This window comes from Opisthorchis viverrini (assembly GCF_000715545.1).
Source record: "Opisthorchis viverrini unplaced genomic scaffold opera_v5_466, whole genome shotgun sequence".
Lineage (NCBI taxonomy): Eukaryota > Metazoa > Platyhelminthes > Trematoda > Opisthorchiida > Opisthorchiidae > Opisthorchis > Opisthorchis viverrini.
Genome location: NW_008752130.1, coordinates 74,944 through 86,631, shown reverse-complemented (window position 1 = coordinate 86,631; position 11,688 = coordinate 74,944). Strand labels below are relative to the sequence as shown.

The 11,688-nt window shown below is 45.1% G+C and overlaps 1 protein-coding gene across 1 annotated transcript in view; it reads left to right on the top strand.

Moving 5' to 3' along the window:
* Positions 1–1,082: 1,082 nt before the first annotated feature.
* Positions 1,083–11,688, top strand: part of T265_15392 (hypothetical protein) — a gene marked incomplete at both ends in the record, with an annotated part of 28,996 nt that continues 18,390 nt past the window's right edge. The window contains 6 exons of the mRNA XM_009177884.1: positions 1,083–1,236; positions 1,275–1,377; positions 1,418–1,461; positions 3,095–3,227; positions 7,378–7,435; positions 9,945–10,061. Of these exons, the coding sequence (XP_009176148.1) occupies positions 1,083–1,236; positions 1,275–1,377; positions 1,418–1,461; positions 3,095–3,227; positions 7,378–7,435; positions 9,945–10,061 (609 nt within the window). The remainder of the gene's footprint in view (positions 1,237–1,274; positions 1,378–1,417; positions 1,462–3,094; positions 3,228–7,377; positions 7,436–9,944; positions 10,062–11,688) is intronic.

Genomic DNA, 11,688 nt, shown 5'->3' with positions numbered 1-11,688 from the left:
GCTCAAGGGCTGTCAGGTTGCTCAAGCCTAGACGGGAGCAGCTGACATTGGGTTGGAACGAAGACTTTCTTGTCCATAAGTTGTTGGCTTATCCTCTGACCCACCTTGAGCTCATTTTGAAATCAGGGTTTAGCCAGTGTCTATAGGGAAAACCAATCGAAGGTCACTTTACCCTTCCTTAAGATGCTCACGGTAGGTCGTACTGAGGACTTTACAGAAAAAATGCTTTGGAATGGATATGTTACTATACGGTATTAAGACCTATCGGACTTAATCCATCACTTTTCGTAGGGAAAATATCTTTCGTTTTCACTTACAAGTGTGCCATACGCATTATTCAATGCCCATGACGTTTTGTGAAGAACCATACAAGAAAAGGATTTGTGAGTGATTGTGTAAATTTATCTGGGCTGCTCTCAAAATCCATGAATGTTTCCTGGATGGCAGTCATCTCTACGGGCCCACTGTTATGTGCTAGACTTTTTGAGTAAGTCGGACTCACACGCCAAGGCAAACCTGCAAGTCAGTACGCAGCCTTTAAACTCAGCCTTACTTCCGTGTTCGGCTTTATTAGAACTTTGCTTCGTCTTTCGCTGATATTTTTGGTATAGTTTGATTTGAAGCTGCCAATTCCCATTAAAGGCCGACCACCTGCAGTACTCATCTATTACACGATTGCTAGCTTCATTCTCGACGCCGCCCCAGAACAGCACACTGACACATTGGGCCAAAGGGCCATAAACGATCTTTCGCCATAAAAGAGGAATATGGAAACCCTAATCTAAACTCTCATGCTACCTTTTCCACTTGTGACATTCAAGCGGCATCTCGACGGTGGTTAGTAGCACTCTCGTCCCTTATTTATCCAGATGAACGTTCATGACCCCGTTTTTAACTTAGACTATGTAGTTGTGGGCCTTCGGGATCACTGGTAAACATTCGTTCCTTCCAATTTCAGTCGGCTTCTGGGTGCCATGCTTTCTACGAGAAGGCCGTCCCTTCACATACTTCGGATCGCGTGTCGCTGATATCCGCTTTGAACCAAGTTGTTCATGCCTGTTCCGTGGTAACAATCCTTATAGGCATGCATCAAAGGAGCCTACACACACAGCACCAAAACATTCTGCCAAAGTGTTCGGGTCCCTAACTCACTTGCATGGTCGTTAATCGGCCGACATGATGTTTACTGTGGTATCTACGCCTCGTCCGGGGACTTGTTTTTTAGTGGATCTCATGGTTTGTGGCCTAGTATTGTCCTATTCCATTACGTAAAGATGGTGTTATCCGTATATTTGACTCCTTTGGCGCCTACTTGCGCCTGCTGGAAGAAATCCCCTGTCCCAATTCGTATTGGAGTGTTGTTTCACTGTGCCTAAGGTGAGTGATTGCTTCGTCATCCCAGCTAAATTCACTGTAGTCCTAGTGAACGACTCTTGGCCTACACTATACTCTCCAGTCAAAGTAAGTCTCTTCGATTGGGACTCTTGATACCCCGTAGTGAACTTCAGGCAAAACAATTATATTGAGCCAAAGGGACTGCTGCACCTAATAAAGTCTGATAGCCCAAGAAAACAGAGTCTAAGTTTATTATCATGGCTTGGAAATGTAGTTTTATAAAATGGAATCCACTTGTCATCTAAGCGTGGCTTGAAGTAGCTCTTTGGATGGATAGATTGGATATTTCTCCGTTTATTGTCCACTGGCTTCATCATAAACTGAGAAACGCGCATGCATATAGGTTTTCGAGATTTCTGTTCCGACCGATCGGCGTCGATATTAGCAGCATTATCAGCATTTAACATTGACGCTCCATTTATAACTCTGTCAGTCTTACGCTGAAAATATGACAGTTGGAACAGGACAGGGACGAATGGTAACCTTGCGCAGCTATCGGATGTTTCTTCAAGTGAAACTATTCGGAAATCAAAACTTTGGAAGAGGAATATAGCGTGCAATCACGGCATTAAACCCTTGTGTGTTGAAACAAGCACGCTGTATATATAGTTTGCAGAATGTACATAAAACCTTGCGAACTTCCTGGAGGTGAATTTAATATGAGTGCTGGAGATGACTCGTCAACATCATTCTATGGTTTCCGATGGTGAGCTGCTAGGTATTGTTTAGGAAACGACGTCGGATTCTTGGAAGTTTAAACGGTTCAGGATAGTTGGAGATTTGCTTAAGAAACTCTTACTTCACAATCTCCGACTTAAGCGCTTACCGCGTGAATCGAGATTTTTAAAGGGCCTTCCATATAAAAGGCGCGTGAAAATCGACATGGAAATGTAGAAAGATGAACAAAGAGTGTCTGGTAAATCTTGGTTACTCTGAGGAGTTCTGGATGGCATGCTTGTCAAGGTGAGATTTGATGGCTACCAATGCGGATCACTTCCAGATGTGCAAAATCCAGGGTTTTTCCATAATCTACAGACCCGACTAATAGGTAGAACGGAATTACTAGTTTCAGATACACTGGTCGACTCTAGTCAGCAAAATCTCACTTATCATTGATAAGTAAGTTGTCCAGAATTGGGTTGTGAAGAACGTGAAAGAGTTCCGATATCGTGGGAGGCAGCAAATCAAGTTAAACCAGTTTACGTTTTCTGCACCACCAGGTTTTCAACCACCAGGTTTTTTAGCTTCCCAACGCGCATGAAGATAACACGGGAATGACAGAGAGAGTGAATACATGAGAATCCAACTAGATAATTGGTCACGTTTTAGGATCCAGAGGACGGTTCATGATTCACAAGGTGCGTACCAAGTAGGGGTTCGAACTTGGAGCACCTTTATAGCTTTGGATGGACTTAGGTGGTCATCTAAGGAATGCAACTATAGGCGAAAATGTGTTTGTAAGGTCTCCAAACGCTTCCAAGAGCTTCGGGTTGGTGGGATTTGTATTTTATCGAGTTGCATGAGCTGTGGGTTCCTCCAGACTGCTCACTAAGATCATTTTGCTTCTACCTGCATTAGTGACCTTGACACCATAGCTCTTCCCAAGAATTGTTGCGAATAATCAATGTTTTTTTCATAGAGAGGACTTGTCTCATACTTGAAAATCGTCTGTAGGATACATATCATTTTGTATTCACAGTTCACCTAATTTCTCTGGACAAGTCGGGCACACGCGATCGGGTCAAAATTGTGGACGATCTTTCTGATCAAGGATCCGTCTCTAAAACGTTTTCTGTCTGTTTCGATGGGACTGGGACGCGTCTAATTTCGGGGTAGGTTGATTCAGGTCGTCATCATTACTTCGTTTTCGTCTGATGTCTAGCCATGAGCCACTGACACGAGAGCTGCACTCGTCGAGCAATAGTGATTGAATCACTTGGCACATGTGCACACACCGTTCGTGGTATATTTGCACATAGGCCTCAAATGATTAGAATACATGTGAAGTTCGACCGTTAGTTCCACTCAAGGCGCGTTCTGATCGTGCTCCCCAAATTCATTTTTGGTTGTTGTTTCAAGTGGTTTATTGGTCCCTTATTCTTTGTGGCACGACGATGCAGAGTTGCATGGGATCTGTGAGTCGTCGTTAGGGGACAGCATGCACAGTGGATCTTCCGAGTTTGAAATCCAATTTTTCAGCCGATTTTTCATGACTAGTCGCTCAACAAGAGCGTTCAGCTGGAATTTTATGGTTCATGGGACTAGTTCCGTACCCGATGGCATTCTATTCCATCACTGTTTGATCCCTGAAGGAGCTCGAGATGGCTTGAATGCACTGACCAGAAAGTCCGTGGTTCGAACCCCACCTCTGCGTCTCAACCATTCCTGTCTGGGCTTGGACGACCTGGCACTCTCCCGGCCCTCGTTCATCTTCCGGGCGGCCTGGCAGCTAGGCACCGGAAGGTGCTGCAGCTGAACTATATGTGTACATATTTCACTCCTTAAAGTGTGTGGTGTCGAGAACTCGATCTCTCGGTCGGATTTCACCTAGAGATTACAGGTGAATTCGGGTAGTTCAAGTTTCGTGATGACCGAACGGAGTTTGCTCTTGCGTCTTACATAATCTATCCGGTTTTCCCCACCCTCTTCGTTTTGCGCCTACCATTTGTTCATCGTTATGGTCACATGTCACCTGACGTTTATCAGTAGGGATGCACGCAATTCCGTCAAGCACTCAACAACCATGACTGAGTGGGCATCAATAAATGTCGTGCTTGCTCTGCTTGTATTGTTTTGTTCAGCTATTTGGGTACGTTTACCTTCAGCTGACCTCCCTGTTGAGAATAGAGTTTCCGCTTTCTTACCGTCATTGCTTAGGCTCAGACGTTGTAATCTTTTGGAGCTTTCGTAGCTGACAGTCTGCGGACACAATTGTTTTTCTCAGGATCTTATTACGGCTTCTTAATTGTCAAAGGGAACGTTATTGGCTTTTCAGCAGGTATGATAGGTCCATCTCACCTCATCTGATTTCCTCTGCTGGATCAGGTAAATGATACTGACGTTTGTTTGTGTAAATTGTTTGGTGATACGTCTCTTCCTCGTCGTGGTTTTCCATCAGTGGTCAAACTGCTTGGTCAAACCTGAATCCGTTTTCGATCGTTCAGAGAGGGCCCAGGGCGAACCAAGACAGGACTAACTTCACGAATGGCCGGTTCAGAGCCTACACAATACCCAGATGTTGTCTAGCAGGGGTATCCGGTGGTTTGCTCATGACTGATACCTCTGGCGTGTACCCATCTGATAAATTGAGTGACAATGTAAGGACTATCACGACGGAATCGCTCGTTTTTGGGATGGCTTCCCTCAAACACGTGCACTATGTGTCTAATTGTGAGATTCTGATTGCTAATTTTCATATCTGGATTCCTTGTAGTCGTCTTTGCATCATAGGCTCAGGAATATCATCACAAGCCCCCATATAACTTTTTCTTTCGGTAGCAAGTTCGTTACTCTTTTAGAGATACAGCCCCCGATTGTGATATACGTTCTGCCACTTCCAGAGTTCTGTTTCGTCGTGTTTAGCTTGTTTTGCACCTTTTTCTGAACTGAAGTGGTGCCTTTATTCAACCACTCCCATTTCCGCGGTAAATTTTTATCGTGGCTTCCTAACCTGGCGTTTTAATTTAATTCAGTTTCAATTTATCAGCCATAAACCGTGTCATAGGCACATTGGTTACAGCTGCTACAGTTTCGATCACTGGAAGACGGGAAAGTGGAACATACAACCAAGCCTTGGAGGCGAAGGTTTGTTCGGAAATTGGGTAGCTACGAATCGGAGGCGATAGCTTTGATGCATGAGCGCCAATGACTGCGTGGTTCGGGTCATTTCGCTGGTGGTTTGAGTCCCGGGGTCCCCATCCAGGGAGGCGACAATTGCCCACCCGACTAAGTTTACTGGTTAGTGTTTTCGTACGTTGTTGCCAGATCATACACTGTCCACCTCTCGGTCGTTTCCACTCAGCTCATGGCTGGAAGAAAAGAGCTCTGTGAGGCAGACGGTCTTCTGGCAAGAGGAGTACATGTCCCAGCCAGCGCAATCTATGAAGCGTGAGTAATTCATCTTTCGCAGGAGAGTTCATTCTTTCCAAGACCATCTGGCGTACCTCAGCATTACTAATGCGATGTTCCCACCAGACCTTACCAATGCTTCGGAGACACTGGTAGTCAAACACTGACATCCTCCGTGTGTCTTCTACGCGTAGGGGTCAAGTCTTTGATCCATAAAGCAGTATGGATCTCACCACCGCAGTGTAGACTCCTCTCTAGCCAGTCCACCGGAACTTATACAGCTGCCCAGGTAAACAAATTTATCTACCCCCTCGATTGGCTCACCTGCAAGCATGAGGTGTGAGTTTGATCCCACCCAGTCTTGTAGTAGCACTTCACACTTTTCAGGTGTGCAGCACATGCCAAACCGTGCGGCAGAGTTATTAAGTTTGTTTAAAATAGCTTGCACTCGGGAAGGATCTGAACCAAGGACAGCGATATCGTCCGCACGAGCGGGAATAACTTCTACCTCGGATTTATCCACTGCATTTTGGTCTGACACAGGTATACTGGTGTTGTTACCGTAGGGTTGCAGACAGGATGGTAGTCTGAACAAGGCAGTTGTGTGGTTGTTAGAATAATTCNTTTGATCCCACCCAGTCTTGTAGTAGCACTTCACACTTTTCAGGTGTGCAGCACATGCCAAACCGTGCGGCAGAGTTATTAAGTTTGTTTAAAATAGCTTGCACTCGGGAAGGATCTGAACCAAGGACAGCGATATCGTCCGCATACAGGAACGTCCCGGGAGCATTTTTGCTCCGGATGTTTCGGACGCGGGCAGAGAAGTTTCAAGCAGCATATCAGTAGCAAAGTTGAAGAGGAAAGGGGAAAGAGGACAGACTTGTCTTACACCACTGGATGTGGTGAACTATGGTGAGAGCTTCCCGTATACCCGCACGCGCCCACAGGAGTTCGCATACAGTGCCCTTCTAAGGGATAGAAATTTAGAAGAGACCCGTGTGATTGCCACAAGCTGCTAAAGTTGCTGACAATCGGCAGAATCAAAAGCAGCCTTCAAATCCAGAAAAACGACCAGTGTGGGACGTCTGAAGGAGTGGCGCTTTTAAAGAATTTGTCTCAAGGTAAAGATATGGTCGATGTATCCTCGACCAGGGCGAAACTCAGCTTGATTCCCACGAATCTGTCTCTCCCGATAGTCCATCAATCTGCTCTGCGCAGAACCAGAATGCACTTTAGCTGCAAGGGACACCAGGCTGGCACCACAATGGTTTTCACGACGTTCTTGCCTTCCTTGTGAAAACGGAGGTTACGGTCGAGGAGCTCTGTTCGGCTGGTATTCTGTTTTCGTCACAAATCGTCTGCAGTATGGTTGTCAGATTGTTCACCAGATGCTCCTGACATTGCTTGGAGAGCGCAAGGTGTAGGCCATCCAGATCAGGTGCCTTGTCGCGCCTCAAGATTGGAATCTCACGCTGGATTTTGGTTGCTGATGGTGGCTTGATGTCAGTGTTCCATTCGAGCCCGCTTGGTTCTTCCACCGGTTGTGTTGAGGGAGACCAGGTGAACTGTTCTTTGAAGTGCTCGGCCTGCCGTTCAAGATGGCTATTGAGGGAGTGAATTGTTATTCCGTCTTTCTCGCATATTGTCTCACTGACGCCAGTCTTCTTGTGGCCCGTTGATCGAATTAATTGAAACAGGGCGCAGCGTTTGCCTGCAGCGAAAGCCTTCTCCATCTCCTGGGCCNAACCAGATTTTTTCGTATAAGCACAGTTCTTTCCTCCTTAATGCTTGAGATGAACTGCTGTTCTTAGCTGTGAACTCAGTTCGCGGATATTTTTCGGTAATATGTGGTGTCATAGGTTGTAGTTGGTTTGGGTCATCTATACATTCCCTGCTCCCGTCTTGATTTTCTAGGAATGATCTGGGTTACCTTCGAATACATGACATCGAAAGCGGTGCTTGCGAATTGACGGTGAGTCTTTTGACAAATTCAACTCTACTGTGTAACTTGTCGAATTGTCCGGTTTTCAGTGTCATAATGTTGGTTTTGCACAGTCTTGCTACATGAGGCTTGACGACAGGTTGTGGAAATCAGTCTAGTATTTAACTTACCATACCTTAAGCAAAATGAATACCTTGTCGAATAAAGGTCACTAGCGTTCCTCTCCAACATAACCTAGTGTGCGAACCCTCGAAGAGCAGCCATTTCAAAGAATTCCCAATTCCCATGATCTATCTAAAAGAGAGTAGATCACTGAGAAACGGGCTTCATGTTTCCTCCAGGTTCATTCCTCATTGAAAAATATTACGCTGAATCGTGACTGTTGGGGCTTCCACTCTTCGGAAAAGTAGCTTCTCTTGGGGGTCAATGGATCCCCTTTCTACCATGTTGACCTCCATAGCGTGATTAATGCCAATTCCTAGTCTGTTAGGTTCCTTGTACATTCATGTTATGTGCCGTAAGTAGAATTAAAATACATCGATACGTAGAATTCTGACTAAAAGTTGACCGAACCCGGTGCCTTTCTGTTCCGCCATGCAGGGATATGGCCCACACTCCTTTGACTTGCTTCTCAGACATATGTATGTATGTCAACCTCGCAAAGTCTCGCAATAGCCATTTGTCTTATGGCGAACTAGTAAGGCACAAATGCGTCCGTTGATCCTGTATCCGTATCCGGCTTTTATAGAAAGCAAAGCGTCTTCACAACTCCCGGGGGGTTAAGTATAACCATTTGTTTATCGTACAACTATCAGAATCTTGCCTCTCATCGCTCGATACACCAACCGGTTCATAGCCCTAGCGAACTTCGAACTCTAAATTGATTCTAGATTACACCAACATGTCAGCTGGCACTTCCAACCGTTTCTGTTTGAAGATCGGAGCTCGGGGGTTAGGGTTATCATCCACGGTTTTAGCGCAAGCCTCGCAAGTGTCACTCAAAGACTGCTACCCTGGTTTTCACCTGATAAGTGACAGGCGTTCGTTAGGTTGACCTCCGCCTATGATTAGGAAAAGGTAAAACTGGCATCGAATGACTGTTCTCATTGTAAATTGGAACACAAAGACTTGCGAACAATTGGTTTTGATGATGTCCAGTCGGACCAATACCTTTCAGAGGAATTTATCGATGCCATTAAATCGATACCAGAGAGCAGTGAGAGCAGCGCAGGTAATAACATTGTCACCACTTGTCACCTGTCTACGGCAAACTGGTCGATACCAGAGAGCAGTGAGAGCAGCGCAGGTGATAACATTGTCACCACTTATCACTTGTCTACGACCAGAGAGAGAAAGGGGATAAAGGCTCTAACACAGCCCTGTCATTCTCAACAAACTGGTCCAATAACGGTTGCGAGTTCTAGACCAATGACATTACTTCGTAATGTGCTTACCCTAGAAGGACCAGTGTAAGTGCAAGACCGACAAGATTTGTCAAAATCGTGTGTGCAAACTTCTGTTTGAAATTTAGCAATAACTCCAAGGGTGGTGATTGTATCAGGGGAGAATTCAACACGATTTAGCACCTCAACTAAAAAGACCTCAAGCTGTACGAAAGTGGACCAAACTGTTTTATTTTTCGAACATGTAAAACATGGCGAGTTATTTTTCCATGAAGGTACTAGAAACTATCTTTGAATTGGTTGTTGCTTGTGCAAATAGACACTCAGCTGAGTCTGTCGCGCATAATTTTTTACCAGTTGAGTGTGATGCACGGATTTGAAGAATATTATAAACGAAAGATTTAGTTACGTCTCCTGTTAGCACCACCATGACTGACAACTGATTGTTTGTCTGTACACTCCCAAATAGGCGTCGAAGCTCGAAGTAAAGCTAAAATTCGAGTGTCCGATGCTCTTGATTGAACCGGAAAGCTTCAAATTGCTGATGAATGTTCAAGAGTCTCCACGAACCTTAAACATAGTGTGTTGTCGAAGATCCACATAGTTAAAACACCAAAACCACTTACTTCTTATAGGTTTTATTTACTTGTAGGTATTCTACAAGGATAGTGCACTGTGCTAGTAAACCGTTTGACCTTGTATCAAGGTTGCCAAGATTGATGGTATTTGCACCGATTACAAAAAACAAAACACATTGGCTACTTGTTTCTCAGTCAGTAGCATTTAGGGATCGCAGAAACTGTGCCTGGGGATGCTGATATTCGAGACTAAACTGGACCCATTTTGAGTGGGATTATATCTGTGTTAGTAGTGAGGTTGTAGACCACTTTTGGCGCGCTTCAAGTACATGTTTCAAACAGCAGGGTGACACCTAGGTCCTTTTGTGTAGCACCATAAATTCAAAGTGATGGAACTTTGTTAAGAAAAGAAGGGAGTGTCTGCTTCGATACCTGAGATCCTTTTTGAAAAGACGTTAATGTTCTCGGAGAGCGTTTTAGGTTTGCTATGGTAGCCTACAACAGGACACGAGTCTGATGGTTTTCATACAGCGGCTTTGTTTTTTCTCGTTTAGCAAGCCCAGTTCAAACAAGAGGGATATGAACGCTGTGACGACCCTTGATGCGGCTGGCCATTTTAGTTTAGCGGGCAGCGACGACACGACTATTCGAGTATGTCCCACAAGATCTACTCCGGTGAAGGCCCTATTTTAAAGCACACCTTTGCTTTGCATTGTTGTTGTCATTGGCGCCCAAGTTAGCGGTTTGTGCACAAGTATCCGTTAGTTCGTATTCATGCGACTCCTTTGAAAAGTCCTTATCCTGTCTCCGGGTGGGTCCGTGGAACGCCTCAGATTCGAGTTTCGCTCTTAATAAGCTTATCAGCAGCGCATGTTCCTAACCACACCGGGATTTTAACTCTGGACCTGTAACACGCGGGGTGATCGTATTACCAGTACCAAACGGCGCACATTAGACTATTCTGAACAGGCGAACGTGTTCATCTTGATCAGTATGGTTGCTATAGACCCTTCATACTCATTGCGCCCGTACAGAAGGAAGACTGTTCGGACGAGAGTGATGTAAATTTTTCAGGTTGTACAACAGCCCACAACTAATACCCGTTCTTTTTACCCTGGCTGAGCAAATGAAGCCATTGTTTTGATCATTGATTGACATAGGTACGAGTGACCTGGATGCGCCCTCTTCTTGGAGGTACAATGTCTTCGCGGACACTCTCCCGAGAGATGGTGCTACAGTTGTGATACCGCCAACTTTTCACACGGACCATTGTCTACGGGCTGAGCAACAGACTCTCTACCCTTAAGAGTATGGTGTGAGATACTGAGAAGCTCGAGCACACAAGATCTTCTGTCCTTAAGATTTGTCAGGTGGAAATAGTTGACTAGGTCACGTGGTCATTGAGTGAAGGGTTTTAGGCTGTTCAGCACAGCAAAAAATTGTCTAACATTAGCTTCCTCAATGGGGTTCACCAGCACATTGATAACCAATTGCCGAATGTTGCTGTACAGGACGACACAGAACTCGACCGATCTCTGTGAACCTAACCTGTACTGCGTCAAAGGCCTTACAAGGCCACACAAAACCCAGCCGATCCATATAAACCTAAACCCCAACGGTTCAAATGCCTCGAGCGGGTGAACTTTCCTGGGTGACTACACCACATGCCCAGCACACAGATGTGCTGCGTGCTAGTTGCCAGCTACTCATCTGATTTGAGTAGTAGGTGTTTGTGAAAGAAATCTTGGCGACTTTCCCAGGGTTCAGTGCGGATGCGGAACGCATCCCATTTGTGTGCAGGTGGTCAAAACCACGGAGACCTATTCATTTAGAAATGATATTGTAATATTGAGTATGCGTTCATTTTAACTACGGTAATTTGGCAGCCTAACATTCCTCCAGTCGGTTTATCACCGCACATCATTTCAATCTGATTGCGTTGGGCTGTGGTATCAACAGGGACCTCTCGGCACAGGTTTACCTTCACCGACGAAGTTCCTTTCTACTTGTTAAAACGTCTGAATTTATCAGACGTTTGCCACATTTCTCTGTTGCAATTAAGCGTTTACAAAGAGCCCATGTGCAATGGGAGACAACTTGTCTATGGAAAACGATTTGACATGAACAGATGAACGTGTTTCTTGTCGTAATGAAAGGACGTGTTCAGTGTTCCGTTGTGAGTATGATTCCGCTTTTCCCCGCATTGTAGTAGCAACTGTGCTCATCAAAATTTCGATAATTGAGTGGATGTGGGGTACGCTGACTTACTGGTAATTGTTTATATTACCAAGTTGCTTGTTTC